The following is a 23,209-nucleotide window of genomic DNA, read 5'->3' on the forward strand; positions in this document are numbered from 1 at the left end:
TACTTATTTGCCCCACTGTATTGCTTGGGGTCATTGCCCATTTGGAAGACTCATTTGTGACCAAGCTTGAACTTCCTGACTGATGTCTTGAGATGTTGCTTTAATATATCCACATAATTTTCCTACCTCATGATGCCATCTATTTTGTGAAGTGCACCAGTCCCTCCTGCAGCAAAGCACCTCCACAACATGATGCTGCCACCCCCGTGTTTCATGGTTGGGATAGTGTTCTTCGGCTTGCAAGCTTCCCCCTTTTTCCTCCAAACATAACTATGGTCGTTATGGCTAAACAGTTATATTTTTGTTTCATCAGCCCAGAGGACATTTCTCCAAAAAATACAATCTTTGTCCCCATGTGCAGTTGCAAACTGTAGTCTGACTTTTTTTTATGGTGGTTTTAGAGCAGTGGTTTCTTCCTTGCTGAGTGGCCTTTCAGGTTATGTCGATATAGGACTTGTTTTTACTGTGGATATAGATACTTTTGTACCGGTTTCCTCCAGCTTCTTCACAAGCTCCTTTGATGTTGTTCTAGGATTGATTTGATCTTTTCGCACCATAGTACGTTCATCTCTAGGAGACAGAATGCGCCTTCTTCCTGAACGGTATGACGGATGTGTGGTCCCATGGTGTTTATATTTGCGTACTATTGTTTATACAGATGAATGTGGTACCCTCAGGCATTTTGAAATTGCTCCCAAGGATGAACCAGACTTGTGGAGGTCTAACATTTTTTTTCTGAAGTCTTGGCTGATTTATTTTGATTTTCCCATGATGTCAAGCAAAGGGGCACTGAGTTTGAAGGTAGGCCTTGAAATACATCCACAGGTAGACCTCCAATTGACTCCAATTATGTCAATTAGCCTGTCAGAAGTCTCAAACGCTGTGACATAGTTTTCTGGAATAGTCCAGGCTGTTTGAAGGCATAGTCAACTTAGTGTATGTAAACTTCTGACCCACTGGAATTATGATACAGTGAATTATAAGTGAAATGATCTGTCTGTAAACTATTGTTGATAAAATTACTTGTCATACACAAAGTAGATGTCCTAACCAACTTGCCAAAACTATAATCTGTTAACAAGAAATGTGTGGAGTGGTTGAAAAACTGCCTCAGTTTGTATGATGGCAATTTGCATATACTCCAGAATGTTATGAAGAGTGATCAGATGAATTGCAATTAATTGCAAAGTCCCTCTTTGCCATGCAAATGAACTGAATCCCCCCAAAACATTTCCGCTGCATTTTAGCACTGCCACAAAAGGACCAACTGACATGTCAGTGATTCTCTTAACCCAGGTGTGAGTGTTGACGAGGACAAGGCTGGAGATCACTCTGTCATTCTGATTGAGTCCGAATAACAGACTGGAAGCTTCAAAAGGAGGGTGGTGCTTGGAATCATTGTTCATCTGTCAACCATGGTTACCTGCAAGGAAACGCGTGCCTTCATCATTGCTTTGCACAAAAATGGCTTCACAGGCAAGGATATTGCTGCCAGTAAGATTGTACCTAAATCAACCATTTATCGTGAGAAAGTGTTCAGGGCGCCCAAGAAAGTCCAGCAAGTACCAGGACGGTCTCCTAAAATGAATTCAGCTGCGGGATCGGGGCACCACCAGTACAGAGCTTGCTCAGGAATGGCAGGTGTGAGTGAATCTACACGCATAGTGAGGCAAAGACGTTTGGAGGATGGCCTGGTGTCAAGAAGGCAGCAAAGAAGCCACTTCTCTCCAGGAAAAACATCAGGGACAGACTGATATTCTGCAAAAGGTACAGGGATTGGACTGCTGAGGACTGGGGTAAAGTCATTTTCTCTGATGAATCCCCTTTCCGATTGTTTGGGGCATTCGGAAAAAATCTTGTCCGGAGAAGACAAGGTGAGCGCTACCATCAGTCCTGTGTCATGCCAACAGTAAAGCATCCTGAGACCATTCATGTGTGGGGTGGGTTCTCAGCCAAGGGAGTGGGCTCACTCACAATTTTGCCAAAGAACACGGCCATGAATAAAGAATGGTACCAACACATCCTCCGAGAGCAACTTCTCCCAACCATCCAGAAACAGTTTGGTGACTAACAATTCCTTTTCCAGCATGATGGAGCACCTTGCCTTAAGGCAAAATGGGAACAAAGCATTGATATTTTGGGTCTATGGCCAGGAAACTCCCAGACCTTAATCCCATTGAGAACTTGTGGTCAATCATCAAGAGGCGGGTGGACAAACAAACAACCCACAAACTCCAAGCATTGATTATGCAAGAATGGGCTGCCATCAGTCAGGATGTGGCCCAGAAATTAATTAATTGACAGCATGCCAGGGCGGATTGCAGAGGTCTTGAAAAAGAAGTGTCAACACTGCGAATATTGACTCTTTGCAATAACTTCATGTAATTGTCAGAAAGCCTTTGACACTTATGAAATGCTTGTCGTTATACTCCAGTATTCCATAGTAACATCTGACAAAAATATCTAAAGACACTGAAGCAGCAAACTTTGTGAAAATTAATATTTGTGTCATTCTCAACTTTTGTCCACGACTGCAGATATTACAATTTATATTTTCAATACATCAGATTGTTTCTGCATATTGGTTATTGATTTGGACATTTAACCTGATATTTATCTAAATGTCTTGTCAGCAGGAAGCAGCGACAGCATCATTTTCAACTTAAGTTTTAGGAATATAAATGCATCTTATAAATGCAATATAAATGCATCTTTCAACATTACTTTTTGCATCACTGCCTGGTATGGCAACTGCTCGGCCTCCAACCACAGGGCACTACAGAGGGTAGTGTGTAAGGCCCAGTACATCACAGGAGCCAAACTACCTGCCATCCAGGACCTCTATACCAGGCGGTGTCAGAGGAAGGCCCAAAAAATGGTCAGACTCCAGCCACCCTAGTCATAGACTGTTCTCTCTGCTACCGCACGACAAGCGGTACCGGAGCTCCAGACTTAACAGCTCCCCCCCCACTTGTACATATTACCCGGTGCCCCCGCACATTGACTCTGTACCAGGACCCCTTGTTTAAACAAATAAACAATTACTTAACCAACAATGCAGTTAAAGAAAAATTAGTGTTGAGGGCTTGTAACTAAGCCATGAAAGGTCTACACCTGTTGTTTTCCACGCATGTGACATGTAATTTGATTTGACATTTACTAAAGTATGACTTTGGTCAGGTTAATTAGCTGAACACGTTCCTCAAGCAGGGAGCACCCTGAATAGAAGAGCACCAATGCCAAGTGTATATTCTTTCACCTTTATGTTCAATAGAATGTCAACTGATTTACATGTTTTCCTCTTGACACAGATGTAGGTGTTTGAGCACAAGAATAAACTGTGCCGCTGACATTTTTTCAGTAATAATAATGATGATAATCTGTGTCTTCTATCTCTGCAGGTCATGGCCACAGTCACTCTTTGTTCAATGGCAGTACGGGCCACGGACACAGCCATGGGGGGCATGGGCATGAGTCCAAACACGGAGATGGGCACGGGCACAGCCATGGAGATGGAGATGGGCACAGCCATGGAGATGGACATGGGCACAGCCATGGAGATGGACATGGGCACAGCCATGGAGGGCACGGTCACTCCCATGATGACCCCCACTGCCATGGTGAGACCACACCCGGCACAGAACTAAATGGCTGTAATGCAGTGTGAATTCTCAGTCTCTTGTTCCAGAATTGGTAGTTATTTCAGTGGGTTACAATGTGTTATTTCCATTGAGGTAAATACACAAAACATTTGAGGAGAGTGAATATGTATGAAAATGCAAACACCAGCAACATTTTCCCAATAATTAGTTGTAGATTCATATTGAAGATACTTTAAATGAGTTTTCTGCTTCTCAATGTGTTGGCATTATTTAGGGAACCAATCCCAAATAAATTCTTACCATTCCTTGTTAAAGGTGCAATTTGGGTTGCTACATCCATTTCTGGACTTTTAAATTCATGATACCCAATGATTCTTAGTGTAACTTATAAATGCCTATGAGCTTAGTTCGACTGTCGTACCCCATCAGAAACCCAAACATATGCTTTTTTTTAACGCTATTGTAAACAAACACTGTATAGCCTCAAATGGTTTGACCATCCATGGTGTCTATGAATTTGAGCGGTCACATTTTTCCAGCCCCATACCTCAACTATTTATCAAATCAAATATGTTTGAACAACATATTTACCCTTTAAATGTAAATCTCTACACACTGAATTAGTGCCCTCTAGCTGAAAATGACTCTTTGCCTATAACGCTAGGTGGTGCTATTACCACATTGCTGATACCTTCCAAATCCTGTCAGCTCTACAAGCGGGACTCAAAGATGTAGTGTTGGGGAAAGGGAGCTGTTTTTTTAAGGCCTGATTGTTCAGTATGTGTAATTGACTCTTCACTCACCGTTGTCTAACACTTTTACCACAATTCAGTCTTTGCTAGCACTACACGGTGTGACATGTGAGCTGACACTTCAATCACCTTTTCAGTCACGGTCCTGTATGATTAAGTTGGTAGAGCATGGCGCTTGCACTGCCAGGGTTATGGGTTCGATTCCTGGGGCCACCCATACGTCCCGGCGCCGGCCACCCATACGTCCCGGCGCCGGCCACCCATACGTCCCGGCGCCGGCCACCCATACGTCCCGGGGCCACCCACCCATACGTCCCGGGGCCACCCACCCATACGTCCCGGGGCCACCCACCCATACGTCCCGGGGCCACCCACCCACCCATACGTCCCGGGGCCACCCACCCACCCATACGTCCCGGGGCCACCCACCCACCCATACGTCCCGGGGCCACCCACCCACCCATACGTCCCGGGGCCACCCACCCACCCATACGTCCCGGCGCCACCCACCCACCCATACGTCCTGGCGCCACCCACCCATACGTTTGGATAAAAGCGTCTGCCAAATGACAGTTGTTATTATATATTGTCTCGCTGAACCTGTGCAGGCAGTTGAAATGCTGTTGTGAATCCAATTTGTTGTTTGCCCTGTTTTCTATACTAATTGTCTGCTGTATTTAATGTATTTATTTATTCCAGATGAACTGCACACACCGGGCAAGGGTTCCAGCAAACAGATTTTGCAAGGTACTGAACATTTAAACGACTTAGCTGGATTATGCTGTGCATCAAATTAGCTATTGACTAATTTGTTCACCTACTGTAATTTTTATTTTAAAATATTTGCTTATGCCACCATCCGTCACCTCCGTAACGGAGTGAGATTGTAGTCATGAATTTTCATCCAGTTCAAGATAATAAAATAAAATGTATTGTCTCCTGTACAATTGCAGTGCTAGATTGGGCTTCAGAAAAATGCCCCAAATCAAAGTTATAGGCACAGTAGCAATTTGTGGTTGAAGTGCCCTTTAAACACCGGGAAAATGTTTTGAGGCTAAAAAAATGTTGTGTACCTATTAATATAATTTCACTGTCTTAGTTTTTATTCTCCACACCGACGAGGTTCAGTGAAATGTGTAGTAATAATAGTACAGCGGCCCTGGAGCAAATTAGGGTTAAGTGCCTTGCTCAAGGGCACATCGACAGATTTCTTTACCTTGTCGGCGCAGGTATTCGAACCAGCAACCTTTTGGTCCAATGCTCTAACCGCTAGGCTACCTGCCGCCTATATCTTAACTTCTGAAGTTTAAATCGACGTGAATATGAAAGGACTAAACAGTCTGTGTTGTGGGGAAATTGGAGTTGTATAACCTTTTGACCTTGGGACTGTGGGGGGAAGTTGTAGCTTGCTCTCAAGGAGAGCGGTGCAATGCATAAGCCCATGTGAACAATGTGACATACATGTGACATGTCAGCCCAGAGTCAGCGGAAGTGAGTCCAGTGTCAGAGCTGCACCTTACATAAAGTCCAAATCAACCTGCCCAACTGGGCTAAAAAAAAACTTCAGTTGTAACTGATACAGTAGCTTGATTTCCGAAGTCTGAGTACTTATGTGTTGAGCATGAATGTTAAAAAGTTTAAAATTATTATAAAAATAAATGTTTTAACTTCTGCCCAGTGTTGGTTGCGGGACTTATTTGTAGATAAGGATGATATGAAATACTTATGACAACTAATGTTGTTTTGCAGGGGTGTTTTTACATATCGTAGCAGACACCCTGGGCAGCGTTGGCGTGATCATCTCGGCCATCCTGATGCAGAAGTATGACCTGATGATCGCTGACCCAATCTGCTCCATGTGCATCTCCATTCTGATCGGAGTCAGGTGAGATGACCGTACACAGCAGTAAATTCCCAACAGGTCACACACTCATTTTACCATCGTCAAACTTCTGCCGGAAAGTAGCACATACACATAGAAAGGGTTTTCACCAGTACAGTTTGGAAGCATTATCTTCATGATGGAACCAGATACCCTAAGTACAGCTCAAACCATGACATAACTTTTTAGGTTATATAGACTTCCTTTGTTTGATTTTTGCGCTATTGCAAACAGTTCTTAATTCACAGCCCAATAGTTGTGATTTTGGACTCATTAGTGTAGTTCACTTGGATTGTTTTTGACTTGCCATGGTAGCAGAGAACTCCAGAGAAATTTGAATGCTCCACAAGTAGGGCCACACCCAAGGAATATTGCACACTGGCTTCTCCCATGACATTGAATATAGGTATTTGTATCCAGCTTAATGTCTTTAGTAGGGCTGATGCTAGTATTACAATATTTCTTTCAATGGCAAAAATGAACTCTGATCATGTTAGGTTCTGAACAGAGTAAAAACTCAAACGGACGACTAGAAAAAGCTCAAACCAAGTTTATTCACCCACCAAGGATTGGAAAGCTGCCGCAGTCATCCCCCTCTTCAAAGGGGGAGACACCCTGGACCCAAACTGTTACAGACCTATATCCATCCTGCCCTGCCTATCTAAGGTCTTTGAAAGTCAAGTCAACAAACAGGTCACTGACCATCTCGAATCCCACCGTACCTTCTCCGCTGTGCAATCTGGTTTCCGAGCCAGTCACGGGTGCACCTCAGCCACGCTCAAGGTACTAAACGATATCATAACCACCATCGATAAAAGACAATACTGTGCAGCCGTCTTCATCGACCTGGTCAAGGCTTTCGACTCTGTCAATTACCATATTCTTATTCTTACGGCAGACTCGGTAGCCTCGGTTTTTCTAATGACTGCCTTGCCTGGTTCTACTTTGCAGACAGAGTTCAGTGTGTCAAATCGGAGGGCATGTTGTCCGGTCCTCTGGCAGTCACTATGGGGGTGCCACAGGGTACAATTCTCGGGCCGACTCTTTTCTCTGTATATATCAATGATGTTGCTCTTGCTGCGGGCGATTCCCTGATCCACCTCTACGCAGACGACACCATTCTGTATACTTCCGGCCCTTCCTTGGACACTGTGCTATCTAACCTCCAAACGAGCTTCAATGCCATACAACACTCCTTCCGTGGCCTCCAACTGCTCTTAAACGCTAGTAAAACCAAATGCATGCTCTTCAACCGTTCGCTGCCTGCACCCGCACGCCCGACTAGCATCACCACCCTGGATGGTTCCGACCTAGAATATCTGGACATCTATAAGTACCTAGGTGTCTGGCTAGACTGTAAACTCTCCTTCCAGACTCATATCAAACATCTCCAATCTAAAATCCAATCTAGAGTCAGCTTTCTATTCCACAACAAAGCCTCCTTCACTCACGCCGCCAAACTTACCCTAGTAAAACTGACTATCCTACCGATCCTCGACTTCAGCGACGTCATCTACAAAATAGCTTCCAATACTGTACTCAGCAAACTGGATGCAGTTTTTCACAGTGCCATCCGTTTTGTTACTAAAGCCCCTTATATCACCCACCACTGCGACCTGTATGCTCTAGTCGGCTGGCCCTCGCTACATATTCGTCGCCAGACCCACTGGCTCCAGGTCATCTTCAAGTCCATGCTAGGTAAAGCTCTGCCTTCTCAGTTCACTGGTCACGATGGCAACACCCACCCGTAGCACGCGCTCCAGCAGGTGTATCTCACTGATCATCCCTAAAGCCAACACCTCATTTGGCTGACTTTCCTTCCAGTTCTCTGCTGCCTGTGACTGGAACGAATTGCAAAAATTGCTGAAGTTGGAGACTTATCTCCCTCACCAACTTCAAACATCTGCTATCTGAGCAGCTAACTGATCGCTGCAGCTGTACATAGTCCATCGGTAAATAGCCCACCCAATTTTACCTACCTCATCCCCATACTGTTTATATTTATTTACTTTTCTGATCTTTTGCACACCAGTATCTCTACCTGTACACGACCATCTGATCATTCATCACTCCAGTGTTAGTCTGCAAAATTGTAATTATTTGCCTATCTCATGCCTTTTGCACAAAACATATATAGACTCTATTTTTTTCTACTGTGTTTTTGACTTGTTTATTGTTTACTCCATGTGTAACTCTGTTGTCTGTTCACATTGCTATACTTTATCTTGGCCAGGTCGCAGTTGTAAATGAGAACTTGTTCTCAACTAGCCTACCTGGTTAAATAAAGGTGAAATAAATAAAACGTTTAAAAAACTGTCATACAGCTGCAAAGACGAAGCATGATTACACAAACACATATTTATACCCTCCTAGGTGGGGTCAATCCTTACACATCTAGACAGCCAATAATACATCTCTGTAGCTAGTCAGGAACTTAATTGGTTCCTCTCACTGGTGTAGTCATGGCCCTGCCTGATGCTAGAACCTTCGTGGGCGCGAAATGTACAGTATAAGTCAAAAGTTTGGATGTACTCATTCAAGGGGCTTTTCTTTATTTGTCTATTTTCTACATTGTAGAATAATAGTGAAGACATCAACTTTGAAATAACATGTGGTTACCAAAAAAGTGTTAAACAAATCAAAATACATTTTATATTTGAGCTTCTTCAAATGGCCACCCTTTCCCTTGATGACATCTTTGAACACTAGGCATTCTCTCAACCAGCTTCACGAGGAATGGTTTTCCAACAGTCTTGAAGGAGTTCCGACATATATGCTGAGCACTTGTTGGCTGCTTTTCTTCACTCTGCAGTTCAACTCATCCCAAACCATCTCTATTGGGTTGAGGTCAGGTGATTGTGGAAGCCAGGTCATCTGATGCAGCACTCAATCACTCTCCTTCTTGGTCAAATAGCCCTTACCCAGCCTGGATGTGTGTGTTGGGTCATTGTCCTGTTGAAAAACATATCATAGTCCCACTAGAGTGCCTTGGAAAAGTATTCACCCCCTTGGTGTTTTTCATATTTTGTTGCATTACAATCTGTATTTAAATTGATTTTTATTTGGATTTCATGTAATGGACATACACAAAATAGTCCAAATTGGGGAAGTGAAATTAAAAAAATAACTTTAAAAAAAAATCACACAAAAAAAAGTTTTGTGGTGCATGCATATGTATTCACCCCCTTTGCTCTGAAGCCTCTAAATAAGGTCTGGTACAACCAGTTAACTTCAGAAGTCACAGTTAAAGTCCACCTGTGTGCAATCTAATTAAATGTCACATGATCTGTCACATGATCTCAGTGTATATATACACCTGTCCTGAAAGGCCCCGGAGTCTGCAACACCACCAAGCAAGTGGCACTATGAAGACCAAAGAGCTTTCCAAAAAGGTCAGGGACAAAGTTGTGGAGAAGTACAGATCAGGGTTTGGTTCTAAAAAATAAAATCAAACTTTGAACATCCCATACAAATCTGTCGTTCTGCCCCTGAACAGGCAGTTAACCCACTGCCGTCATTGAAAATAAGAATTTGTTCTTAACTGACTTGCCTAGTTAAATAAAGGTAAAATATAAATAAAATACTCCCCAAACATATGCAAGAAGGTTCTCTGGCTAGATGAGACTAAATTTGCGCTATTTGGCCATCAAGAAAAACGCTTTGTCTGGCGTAAACTATCACCCCGAGAACACAATCCCCACAGTGAAGCATTGTGGTGGCAGCATCATGCTGTGGGTATGTTTTTAATTGTCAGGGACTGGGAAACTGGTGCGAATTGAAGGAATGATGGATGGCGCTAAATACAGGGAAATTCATGGGGGATACCTGTTTCAGTCTTCCAGAGATTTGAGACTGGGACGGAGGTTCACCTTCCAGCAGGACAATGACCCTAAGCATACTGCTAAAGCAACACTCGAATGGTTAAAGGGGAAACATTTAAATGTCTTGGAATGGCCTAGTCAAATCCCAGACCTCAATCCAATTGAGAATCTGTGGTATGACTTAAAGATTGCTGTACACCAGCAGAACCCATCCAACTTGAAGGAGCTGGAGCAGCTTTGCCTTGAAGAATGGTTGAAAATCCCAGTGGCTAGAATGTGCTAAGCTTATAGAGACATGCCCCAAGAGACTTGCAGCTGTAATTGCTGCAAAAGGTGTCTCTACAAAGTATTCACTCTGGGGGGGGTGAATAGTTAGTGTAGAGAACAAGTATTTGATACACTGCTGATTTTGCAGGTTTTCCTACTTACAAAGCATGGAGAGGTCTGTAATGTTTTATCATAGGCACACTTCAACTGTGAGAGAATCTAAAACAAAAATCCAGAAAATCACATTATCATTTTTAAGTAATTAATTCGCATTTTATTGCATAACGTAAGTATTTGATACATCAGAAGCAGAACTTAATATTTGGTACAGAAACCTTTGTTTGCAATTACAGAGATCATATGTTTCCTGTAGTTCTTGACCAGGTTTGCACACACTGCAGCAGGGATTTTGGCCCACTCCTCCATACAGATCTTTCAGGTTTTGGGGCTGTCGCTGGACAATACGGACTTTCGGCTCCCTCCAAAGATTTTCTATTGGGTTCAGGTCTGGAGACTGGCTAGGCCACTCTAGGACCTTGAGGTGCTTCTTACGGAGCCACTCCTTAGTTGCCCTGGCTGTGTGTTTTTTGGATCGTTGTCATGCTGAAAGACCCAGCCACGACCCATCTTCAATGGTCTTACTGAGGGATGGAGGTTGTTGGCCAAGATCTCGCGATACAGGGCCCCATCCATCCTCCCCTCAATACTGTGCAGTCACCCTATCCCCTTTGCAGAAAAGCATCCCCAAAGAATGATGTTTCCACCTCCATGCTTCACGGTTTGGGTGGTGTTCTTGGGGTTGTACTCATCCTTCTTCCTCCAAACATGGCAAGTGGCGTTTAGACCAAAAAGCTAATGTCCGGTCTAATGTCCATTGCCCGTGTTTCTTGACCCAAGCATGTCTTTTCTTCTTATTGGTTTTCTTTAGTAGTGGTTTATTTACTCCCATTCAACCATGAAGGCCTGATACATGCAATCTCCTCTGAACAGTTGATATTTGAGCTGCAATTTATGAGTCTGGTAACTCTATTGAACTTGGTAACCTGGTAACTCTCTATTGAAGCCTATGCAGCAGCGGTAACTCGGTCTTCCTTTCCTGTGGTTGTCCTCATGAGCCAGTTTCATCATAGCGCTTGATGGTTTTTGCGACTGCACTTAAAGAAACGTTCAAAGTTCTTGAAATTTCCGCTTTGACTGACCTTCATGTCTTAAAGTAATGATGGACTGTCATTTCTCTTTGCTTGTTTTAGCTGTTCTTGCCATAATATGGACTTGGTCTTTTACTGTCACGAGAATTTTCAATCCCAATGATACAATCAATAGCTCTGACCAATCCCCAAGATCTGTAAGACCATGGGTTTAATAATAATTAGTCAGACTCAGCTTATGCAAAAAGTTAAAGTTAATTCAGAGAACGTTTTAAAGTCCATTATACAAAGACATCCATTTTATAGCTGCGCACATACTTCCACACAGTAGGTATCTTACGCACATACTTCCACAAAAACTGTAGGTGAGTTTTATCCTTCTCCATAGTTCTCACCACTGTGTATCACTGCCCAGCCGACAGTTCCATTCCCCTGAGATTAGGGAAACCTTTAGAAGTACTCCCTATGCTATCATAGGTTCCTCAGAGGCCTAGCCAGGTCGGTCCAAAAACAGTAACTGTTCTCGGTTTTCTTCTTCGGCACAAACATACAAGTTCAAATCCTAAGCTACGCATTGCTCTGACAGTCTGTGTTTTTCCACTGTACAGATACATTGTTTAATCTAATTCTGACTAAAACTACACACATCAGATTATAATTTTATGATTCTAATCAATTTCATACAGTTATAAGGTTTCAGAGTGGAATTATTTTATCATTATCTTTCAACATGTATCATGTTGAATGTATCTTGGGGTATACCACCCCAACCTTGTCACAACACAACTGATTGGCTCAAACACATTAAAAAATTAACTTTTTAAGAAGGCACACCTGTTAATTGAAATGCATTCCAGGTGACTACCTCATGAAGCTGTTTAGAGAATGCCAAGATTGTGCAAAGATGTCATCAAGGTGAAGGGTGGCTAATTTGAAGAATCTCAAATATAAAATGTATTTTGTTTGGTTTTTGGTATTTTATTAGGATCCCCATTATCTGTTGCCAAAGCAGCAGCTACTCTTCCTGGGGTCCACACAAAACATAATACAGAACATCATTAGACAAGAACAGCTCAAGGACAGAACTACATACATTTTTAAAAAGGCACATGTAGACTACATATCAATGCATACACACAAACTGTCTAGGTCAAATAAGGGAGAGGCTTTGTGCCATGAGGTGTTGCTTTATCTGTTTTTTTGAAACCAGGTTTGCTGTTTATTTGAGCAATATGAAATAGAAGTTCCATGCTGTACGTTTTCTTGAATTTATTCTGGATTTGGGGACAATGAAAACACCCTTTGTGGGATACGTGTGTGTCAGAGCTGTGGAAGTAACTATGCAAACAATTTGGCATTTTCAACACAATGTTTCTTATAAAAAGAAGTGATGCAGTCAGTCTCTCCTCAACTCTTAGCCAAGAGAGACTGGCGTGCATAGTATTTATATTAGCCCTCTGACAATTAAGAGCAAAGCGTGCCACTCTGTTCTGGGCCAGCTGCAGCGTAACTAGGTCTTTCCTTGCAGCACTGGACCACACGACTGGACAATAATCAAGATTAGACAAAACTGTAGCCTGCAGAACTGTCTTTTTTGAGTGTGGTGTCAAAAGCAGAGCATCTCTTTATTATGGCTAGACCTCTCCCCATCTTTGCAGCCATTGAAGCTATGTTTTGACCATGACAGTTTACAATATAAGGTAACGCCAAGTCATTTAGTCTCCTCAACTCCTCAGTGTCCTCAGCCACACTGTTCATTACCAGATTCAGCGAGGTCTAGCACTTAAGGAATGATTTGTACCAAATACAATGCTCTTAGTTTTAGAGATGTTCAGGACCAGTTTATTACTGGCCACCCATTTCAAAACAGACTGCAACTCTTAAGGGTTTCAGTGATTTCATTAGCTGTCGTTGCCGATGCGTGTACGGTTGAAACATCCGCATACATGGACACGTGCTTTGTTTAATGCTAGTGGAAGGTCATTGGTAAAAATAGAAAAGAGTAGAGCGCAACCCTGCGGTACCTCACACTTTATATGTTTGACATTCGACGCTTCCATTAAAGAAAACCCTTTGAGTTCTATTAGATTGCCATATTGTGGATTCAGAGCGGAGGTTGAAAAGCCATAGCACTTAAGTTTTTTCAACAACTGGTTGTGGTCAATAATATCAAAGGCTGCACTGAAATCTAACAGCACAGCTCCCATAATCTTCTTATCAATTTCTTTCAACCAATCATCAGTCATTTGTCAGTGCAGTACATGCTGGGTGCCCTTCCCTAGAAGCATGCTGAAAGTCTATTAATTTGTTTACAGAGAAATAGCATTGTGTTTGGTCAAACACCATTTTTTCCAACAGTTTGCTAAGAGCTGGCAGAAAGCTTATAGGTCTGCTGTTAGAACCAGCAAAGGCCACTTTACCACTCTTGGGTAGCGGAATTACTTTGACTTCCCTCCAGGCATGAGGACAAAGACTTTCCTCGAGGCTAAGATTAAAAATGAGAGATAGGAGTGGCTATAGAGTCAGCTACCGTCCTAAGTAGCTTTCCATCTAAGTTGTCAATGCCAGAAGGTTTGTCATTATTGATCGTTAACAACAATTTTCCACCTCTCCCACACTAACTTGACAAAATTCAAACTTGCACTGCTTTTCTTCCATTATTATTTTTTTTATACATTGATATAATTGCTCACTTTGTTGTGGGCATTTCCTGCCTAAGTTTGCCCACGATGCCAATGAAATATTCATTAAAATAATTGGCAACATCAAATGGTTATGTGATGAATAAGCCCTCTGATTCGATGAAAGAGTTGAATTTTGCTTTCTGCCCATAATTTCATATAAAGTACTCAAGTTTTTTTCTGTCATTCTTCATCATTGATCTTGGCTTCATAATAAAGTTTCTTAGTTTTTTTGGAGTTTAGTCACAATTTCTCAATGTGCATTATTATGCCAGTCAGATGTACAGCCAGAGTTATTTGCCACCATTGTGTTATTTCACAATGTCTTCATTATTATTCTACAATGTAGAAAATAGTAAAAAAAAAAAAACAACCATTGAATGAGTAGGTGTCCAACTTTTCACTGGTACTGTATGTTTGTGAGATGTTTGTGAGAGAGGACTGTAAGTAAGAGGGTCATTGTGGGGGCCCCCCTCCCAGAGGTTTCTCAATGAATTCATTCTCAAATCATCTGTTGACTTGACCTCGAGCCAAATTCCTCCATAGTTCCACAGACAACCTGCCTTATCAGGAATTGAAACTAGAATGTTGCCCTTTTGCCTCTCTGCATAGGACCAGAATATGAACTTTCTGCATTTCCCCTTGTCTCACTCAGTAACTTTCCATAGCTCAAATTCCTATCCACCTTTCATTGACCCCAACCTATACATTCCTTATACATGTATATATATAGTATATATAGTTCCACCACCCACACATGCAATGACATCTCCTGGTTTCAATTATGTTTCTAGAGACTATCTCTCTTCATCACTCAATACCTAGGTTTACCTCCACTGTATTCACATCCTACCATACCTTTGTCTGTACATTATACCTTGATGCTATTTTATCGCCCCCAGAAACCTCCTTTTACTCTCTGTTCTAGACGACCAATTCTTATTGCTTTGAGCCGCGCCCAGGCCCTACAGTGCCTAGCTCCACTCCTATTCCCCAGGCGCTCACTTTTGACGACTTCTGTAACCGTAATAGCCTTAGTTTCATGCATGTTAACATTAGAAGCCTCCTCCCTAAGTTTGTTCTATTCACTGCTTTAGCACACCCTGCCAACCCGGATGTTTTAGCTGTGTCTGAATCCTGGCTTAGGAAGACTACCAAAAAATCTGAAATTTTAATTCCAAACTACAACCTTTTCAGACAAGATAGAACTGCCAAAGGGGGCGGTGTTGCAATCTACTGCAAAGATAGCCTGCACAGTTCTGTCCTACTATCCAGGTCTGGACCCAAACAATTTGAACTGTTCAGGGAAGCTCGAAACCATTATACACAGGCAGTTAGAAAAGCCAAGGCTAGCTTTTTCAAGCAGAAATTTGCTTCCTGCAACACTAACTCAAAAAAGTTCTGGGACACTGTAAAGTCCATGGAGAATAAGAACACCTCCTCCCAGCTGCCCACTGCACTGAAGATAGGAAACACTGTCACCACTGATAAATCCACCATAATTGAGAATTTCAATAAGCATTTTTCTACGGCTGGCCATGCTTTCCACCTGGCTACTCCTACCCCGGTCAACAGCACTGCACCCCCCCACAGCAACTCGCCCAAGCCTTCCCCATTTCTCCTTCTCCCAAATCCTTTCAGCTGATGTTCTGAAATAGCTGCAAAATCTGGACCCCTACAAATCAGCCGGGCTAGACAATCTGGACCCTTTCTAAAATGATCTGCCGAAATTGTTGCATCCCCTATTACTAGCCTGTTCAACCTCTCTTTCGTGTTGTCTGAGATTCCCAAAGATTGGAAAGCAGCTGCGGTCATCCCCCTCTTCAAAGGGGGGGACACTCTTGACCCAAACTGCTACAGACCTATATCTATCCTACCATGCCTTTCTAAGGTCTTCGAAAGCCAAGTCAACAAACAGATTACCGACCATTTCGAATCTCACCATACCTTCTCTGCTATGCAATCTGGTTTCAGAGCTGGTCATGGGTGCACCTCAGCCACGCTCAAGGTCCTAAACGATATCTTAACCGCCATCGATAAGAAACATTACTGTGCAGCCGTGTTCATTGATCTGGCCAAGGCTTTCGACTCTGTCAATCAACACATCCTCATCGGCAGCCTCAAATGATTGCCTCGCCTGGTTCACCAACTACTTCTCTGATAGAGTTCAGTGTGTCAAATCGGAGGGTCTGCTGTCCAGACCTCTGGCAGTCTCTTTGGGGGTGCCACAGGGTTCAATTCTTGGACCGACTCTCTTCTCTGTATACATCAATGAGGTCGCTCTTGCTGCTGGTGAGTCTCTGATCCACCTCTACGCAGACAACACCATTCTGTATACTTCTGGCCCTTCTTTGGACACTGTGTTAACAACCCTCCAGGCAAGCTTCAATGCCATACAACTCTCCTTCCGTGGCCTCCAATTGCTCTTAAATACAAGTAAAACTAAATGCATGCTCTTCAACCGATCGCTACCCGCACCTGTCCAACATCACTACTCTGGACGGCTCTGACTTAGAATATGTGGACAACTACAAATACTTAGGTGTCTGGTTAGACTGTAAACTCTCCTTCCAGACCCATATCAAATATCTCCAATCCAAAGTTAATCTAGAATTGGCTTCCTATTTCGCAACAAAGCATCCTTCACTCATGCTGCCAAACATACCTTTGTAAAACTGACCAGCCTACCAATCCTCGACTTTGGCGATGTCATTTACAAAATAGCCTCCAATACCCTACTCAACAAATTGGATGCAGTCTATCACAGTGCAATCCGTTTTGTCACCAAAGCCCCACATACTACCCACTATTGCGACCTGTACGCTCTCGTTGGCTGGCCCTCGCTTCATACTCATCGCCAAACCCACTGGCTCCATGTCATCTACAAGACCCTGCTAGGTGAAGTCCCCCCTTATCTCAACTCGCTGGTCACCATAGCATCTCCCACCTGTAGCACATGCTCCAGCAGGTATATCTCTCAAGTCACCCCCAAAACCAATTCTTTCTTTGGCCGCCTCTCCTTCCAGTTCTCTGCTGCCAATGACTGGAACGAACTACAAAAAGCACTGAAACTGGAAACACTTATCTCCCTCACTAGCTTTAAGCACCAACTGTCAGAGCAGCTCACAGATTACTGCACCTGTACATAGCCCACCTATATTTTAGCCCAAACAACTACCTCTTTCCCTACTTTATTTATTTATTTTGCTCCTTTGCACCCCATTATTTTTATTTCTACTTTGCACATTCTTCCATTGCAAATCTACCATTCCAGTGTTTTACTTGCTATATTGTATTTACTTTGCCACCATGGCCTTTTTTTGCCTTTACCTCCCTTATCTCACCTCATTTGCTCACATCGTATATAGACTTGTTTATACTGTATTATTGACTGTTTGTTTTGCTCCATGTGTAACTCTGTGTCGTTGTATGTGTCGAACTGCTTTGCTTTATCCTGGCCAGGTCGCAATTGTAAATGAGAACTTGTTCTCAACTTCCCTACCTGGTTAAATAAAGGTGAAATAAAATAAATTAAATAAATGTAAAGTAATCAATAAGTTCTAGTATGGAAACATGAGTAAGTATATTTCAACAGTCCTTTAAATCAAATCAAATCAAATTTATTTATATAGCCCTTCGTACATCAGCTGATATCTCAAAGTGCTGTACAGAAACCCAGCCTAAAACCCCAAACAGCAAGCAATGCAGGTGTAGATGCACGGTGGTTAGGAAAAACTCCCTAGAAAGGCCAAAACCTAGGAAGAAACCTAGAGAGGAACCAGGCTATGTGGGGTGGCCAGTCCTCTTCCGGCCGTGCCGGGTAGAGATTATAACAGAACATGGTCAAGATGTTAATATAATAATAATAATAATGTTCAAATGATAATAATGTTCAAATGTAAAGATGTTCAAATGTTCATAAATGACCAGCATGGTCGATTAATAATAAGGTAGAACAGTTGAAACTGGAGCAGCAGCACGGCCAGGTGGACTGGGGACAGCAAGGAGTCATCATGTCAGGTAGTCCTGGGGCATGGTCCTAGGGCTCAGGTCCTCCAAGAGAGAGAAGGAGAGAATTAGAGAACGCACACTTAGATTCACACAGGACACCGAATTGGACAGGAGAAGTACTCCAGATATAACAAACTGACCCCAGCCCCCCGACACACAAACTACTGCAGCATAAATACTGGAGGCTGAGACAGGAGGGGTCAGGAGACACTGTGGCCCCACCCGAGGACACCACCGGACAGGGCCAAACAGGAAGGATATAACCCCACCCACTTTGCCAAAGCACAGCCCCCACACCACTAGAGGGATATCTTCAACCACCAACTTACCATCCTGAGACAAAGCTGAGTATAGCCCGCAAAGATCTCCGCCATGGCACAACCCAAGGGGGGGTGCCAACCCAGACAGGATGACCACATCAGTGAATCAACCCACTCAGGTGACGCACCCCCTCCAGGGACGGCATGAGAGAGCCCCAGCAAGCCAGTGACTCAGCCCCTGTAATAGGGTTAGAGGCAGAGAATCCCAGTGGAAAGAGGGGAACCGGCCAGGCAGAGACAGCAAGGGTGGTTCGTTGCTCCAGAGCCTTTCCGTTCACCTTCCCACTCCTGGGCCAGACTACACTCAATCATATGACCCACTGAAGAGATGAGTCTTCAGTAAAGACTTAAAGTTTGAGACCGAGTTTGCGTCTCTGACATGGGTAGGCAGACCGTTCCATAAAAATGGAGCTCTATAGGAGAAAGCCCTGCCTCCAGCTGTTTGCTTAGAAATTCTAGGGACAATTAGGAGGCCTGCGTCTTGTGACCGTAGCGTACGTGTAGGTATGTACGGCAGGACCAAATCAGAGATAGGTAGGAGCAAGCCCATGTAATGCTTTGTAGATTAGCAGTAAAACCTTGAAATCAGCCCTTGCTTTGACAGGAAGCCAGTGTAGGGAGGCTGGCACTGGAGTAATATGATCAAATTTTTTGGTTTTAGTCAGGATTCTAGCAGCCGTATTTAGCACTAACTGAAGTTTATTTAGTGCTTTATCCGGGTAGCCGGAAAGTAGAGCATTGCAGTAGTCTAACCTAGAAGTGACAAAAGCATGGATTAATTTTTCTGCATCATTTTTGGACAGAAAGTTTCTGATTTTTGCAATGTTACGTAGATGGAAAAAAAGCTGTCCTTGAAATGGTCTTGATATGTTCTTCAAAAGAGAGATCAGGGTCCAGAGTAACGCCGAGGTCCTTCACAGTTTTATTTGAGATGACTGTACAACCATTAAGATTAATTGTCAGATTCAACAGAAGAGATCTTTGTTTCTTGGGACCTAGAACAAGCATCTCTGTTTTGTCCGAGTTTAAAAGTAGAAAGTTTGCTGCCATCCACTTCCTTATGTCTGAAACACATGCTTCTAGCGAGGGCAATTTTGGGGCTTCACCATGTTTCATTGAAATGTACAGCTGTGTGTCATCCGCATAGCAGTGAAATTTAACATTATGTTTTCGAATAACATCCCCAAGAGGTAAAATATATAGTGAAAACAACAGCGGTCCTAAAACGGAACCTTGAGGAACACCGAAATTTACAGTTGATTTGTCAGAGGACAAACCATTCACAGAGACAAACTGATATCTTTCCGACAGATAAGATCTAAACCAGGCCAGAACTTGTCCGTGTAGACCAATTTGGGTTTCCAATCTCTCCAAAAGAATGTGGTGATCGATGGTATCAAAAGCAGCACTAAGGTCTAGGAGCACGAGGACAGATGAAGAGCCTCGGTCCGATGCCATTAAAATGTCATTTACCACCTTCACAAGTGCCGTCTCAGTGCTATGATGGGGTCTAAAACCAGACTGAAGCATTTCATATACATTGTTTGTCTTCAGGAAGGCAGTGAGTTGCTGAGCAACAGCCTTTTCTAAGATTTTTGAGAGGAATGGAAGATTCGATATAGGCCGATTCGTTTTTTTATATTTTCTGGGTCAAGGTTTGGCTTTTTCAAGAGAGGCTTTATTACTGCCACTTTTAGTGAGTTTGGTACACATCCGGTGGATAGAGAGCCGTTTATTATGTTCAACATAGGAGGGCCAAGCACAGGAAGCAGCTCTTTCAGTAGTTTAGTTGGAATAGGGTCCAGTAAGCAGCTTGAAGGTTTAGAGGCCATGATTATTTTCATCATTGTGTCAAGAGATATAGTACTAAAACACTTGAGCGTCTCTTGATCCTAGGTCCACGCAGAGTTGTGCAGACTCAGGACAACTGAGCTTTGAAGGAATACGCAGATTTAAAGAGGAGTCTGTAATTTGCTTTCTAATAATCATAATTTTTTCCTCAAAGAAGTTCATGAATTTATCACTGCTAAAGTGAAAGTCATCCTCTCTTGGGGAATGCTGCTTTTTAGTTAGCTTTGCGACCGTATCAAAAAGGAATTTTGGATTGTTCTTATTGTCCTCAATTAAGTTAGAAAAATAGGATGTAAACCTGGATGTAAAATATTGTAAATATTGTGTGCTTTAGCTTGCAAAATAAATAATTTTAAATCTGGATGACAACATAAAAAAGTTTGGTTTCCTGAGGAAGTGTCGTCTCTCCCCCCCCCCGCTATGACGCGATGATGGTATTGTCCCGGCCCTAGTCTTTAGTGGTGGATCAGTGTTCACCATAGACAACTGCTCCTGGTGCTGCAGAACAAGATGGAAAGACCGAAGGCCTGCGTGCATTATCATGTTTCGCTGCTTCAAACCTATACACAAAGGGTTGGATTCAATCCGTATCGCCAAAGTATTGCGGAAGATCTGCGTTACAGCTCGATTTAAATGCAATGTTCCCTCTTTCGCGGAGACTGCAGTCACAGACGGCTCAATCGGAAATGACCTTTTACATTAACGCAGATCTTCAGTGATACAGGTTGAACCCAGCCCTAAAGAATGCCAAGCATTGATTGGGATGCTCTTTGTAGCCTGTATCTGACTTAGGTAGCTGAAGTCAACATGATTTGTGATTACATCAGGTTTCAGCCCAACACAACTTTTTCCTTGATCACCTCGCCATTCCCAACAGAGACAGTGGTAGGTGCTGCTGCCCAACTAGTAGTCAGTGTGTGGCCCTATGAGAAGTGAGGTGACATTTTGGCATCTTAAAAATATATCTTGCTTTTCATATTTTGTTACGCAGTGATTGGTGGAACTAGTGAAATCCAGAGGGTCTATTTGGTGAGGAATGGGTCTTGAGACCCAGAGTAGGAAAGAGGCATGAGTAGTCTCCATAGTGGTTCTGCTGCTCATGTTTTAGGGGGATTTTCCTTGGTGTGCCGCTGTATGTTGTACAGTAAAGGCAAAGTGTTCAGGGTGTGGGCCCCTCTATCCAAATGATAAACTCAGCCTCTCTGGTAGACTTGTTCTCCATTTCATAGTGTTTGAGTCAGTTCTTTCTTCCTCTCTGGAATGTGATTGTTCTGTTAATATCTGTGAACAAAGCCATCCTTGAGTGTGAATTTCTCCCTCTTTCTCTGCCTGAGTGGGGTTTTGTCATTGAGACTTAAGCCAAAGCGTTTTTGTCGCAAGCTATCCGTGAAAGGCTATATGTTTTTTACAGTTCACATGTTTGACAGTAAGGACAAGGGAACCCGCCTAGGCCTATTTTACAGCATGTTGCGTTCCTTCTTGGAACAGAGCAAGGCTCATGAAGGACTCATTTTAATACAGGTGCGATATGGGACAAGTCACGGAAGAATGAAAAGGGGGGAGGAGCAATTAAATAGCACAAAACATTGACAAGCAGATGTAAACCCCAATATAAGACAAATTTAAAAACATACAATTAACCTTATCTTTGAGTTTTTGGGGTCTTATTTCAGCATTTTTGAGCTTGTTTGTTAATCGACTGGATGGGAGAAAATGGCGAGAGGGAGGCTGTCAACCAGGGATTTGAAAAAAAAAATCCCCTTTGTGGCTATTTTGTCCCCCCACTGAGAATGTTGTGCAGGTCTAGTGAGTGTGCATAGGGTCAGTACAAGATAGTCATTGCAGATAGTTTGGGTACCATAACTATTTAGCAGTCTTATGGCTTGGGAGTAGAAACTGTCTGCCTGTTGGTCTGAGAGCCGATGCTCCGGTACCATTTGCCGGACGGTAGCAGAGTGAGCAGTCGAGTCTTCCACACACCGCCTGATATAGTGGTCCTGAATGTTAGGGAGCTCGGTCCCAGTCATGTACTGGGCTGTCCGCACCGCCCTTTGTGCGGAGGTGCACTTGCCATATCAAGCGGTGATACAGCCAAGATGCTCTAAATTGGGCAGTTGTAGAACTTTTTGAGAATCTGAATGCCCATGCCAAATCTTTTCATCCTCAGAGGCAAGAAGTGCTGCCATACCCATTTCACGACTGCGTGGGTATGTGTGGACCATGTTAAGTCCTTAGTGTTTTGGACGCCATGGTACTTGAAGCTCTCAACCCGTTCCACAACAGCCACATCGATGTGTATTGGGGCATGCTCTCCCCTCTTTCTCCTATAGTCCACAATCAGCTCCCCTTCCATACCAAGTGTGACAACACCCTAAGGTTGTTGGCTCAACGAGACTTTTGTGTTTACACTGCCCTGCTAAGAGGGGGGCAACTGTCGGGAGAGTGTTGTACCTCCGGAGGTAGTTGTTAAGACGTGACACGTTCTCAAGTTCACATACCAGTATATGTGTAGTCTAAGATTTTTTGTAAAAAAATACAAATGGAAGACTCTTTATGGTCATGCTGATTAGAGATTGTGTACTGAGAGGGATTCGTGTTAGTGTGGCAACTCGTCACAGATGTGTTTGGACAGTACATACCCAGGTGCCATACAAAGGTTAATTTGGGTAACATAAAGGCCTAACAGGGTTGAGTGGTGGTAAGTAGACATGAATGGGAGTATATATTGACCCAATTGTTGAAGGCTTAACGAACAAGTCCTTCATAGAAATGGAAAGCATTCTCTAAGATATGTCACTTCTATACCCACTGTAATGACACAATTAGTCAAAAAGGCCTACTCTTACGTTTTGACCTCTGTTCCATCATTCCCTC

The 23,209-nt window shown here is 43.1% G+C and overlaps 1 protein-coding gene across 1 annotated transcript in view; it reads left to right on the forward strand.

Annotated features, from left to right (window-relative positions):
• The window catches only part of LOC135524695 (zinc transporter 7), a 40,864-nt gene that overhangs the window by 8,596 nt on the left and 9,059 nt on the right, over positions 1–23,209 (forward strand). Inside the window, exons 6-8 of the mRNA XM_064952450.1 lie at positions 3,402–3,620; positions 5,054–5,101; positions 6,104–6,239. Of these exons, the coding sequence (XP_064808522.1) occupies positions 3,402–3,620; positions 5,054–5,101; positions 6,104–6,239 (403 nt within the window). The remainder of the gene's footprint in view (positions 1–3,401; positions 3,621–5,053; positions 5,102–6,103; positions 6,240–23,209) is intronic.

Source organism: Oncorhynchus masou, chromosome 31 (assembly GCF_036934945.1).
Source record: "Oncorhynchus masou masou isolate Uvic2021 chromosome 31, UVic_Omas_1.1, whole genome shotgun sequence".
Classification (NCBI taxonomy): domain Eukaryota; kingdom Metazoa; phylum Chordata; class Actinopteri; order Salmoniformes; family Salmonidae; genus Oncorhynchus; species Oncorhynchus masou.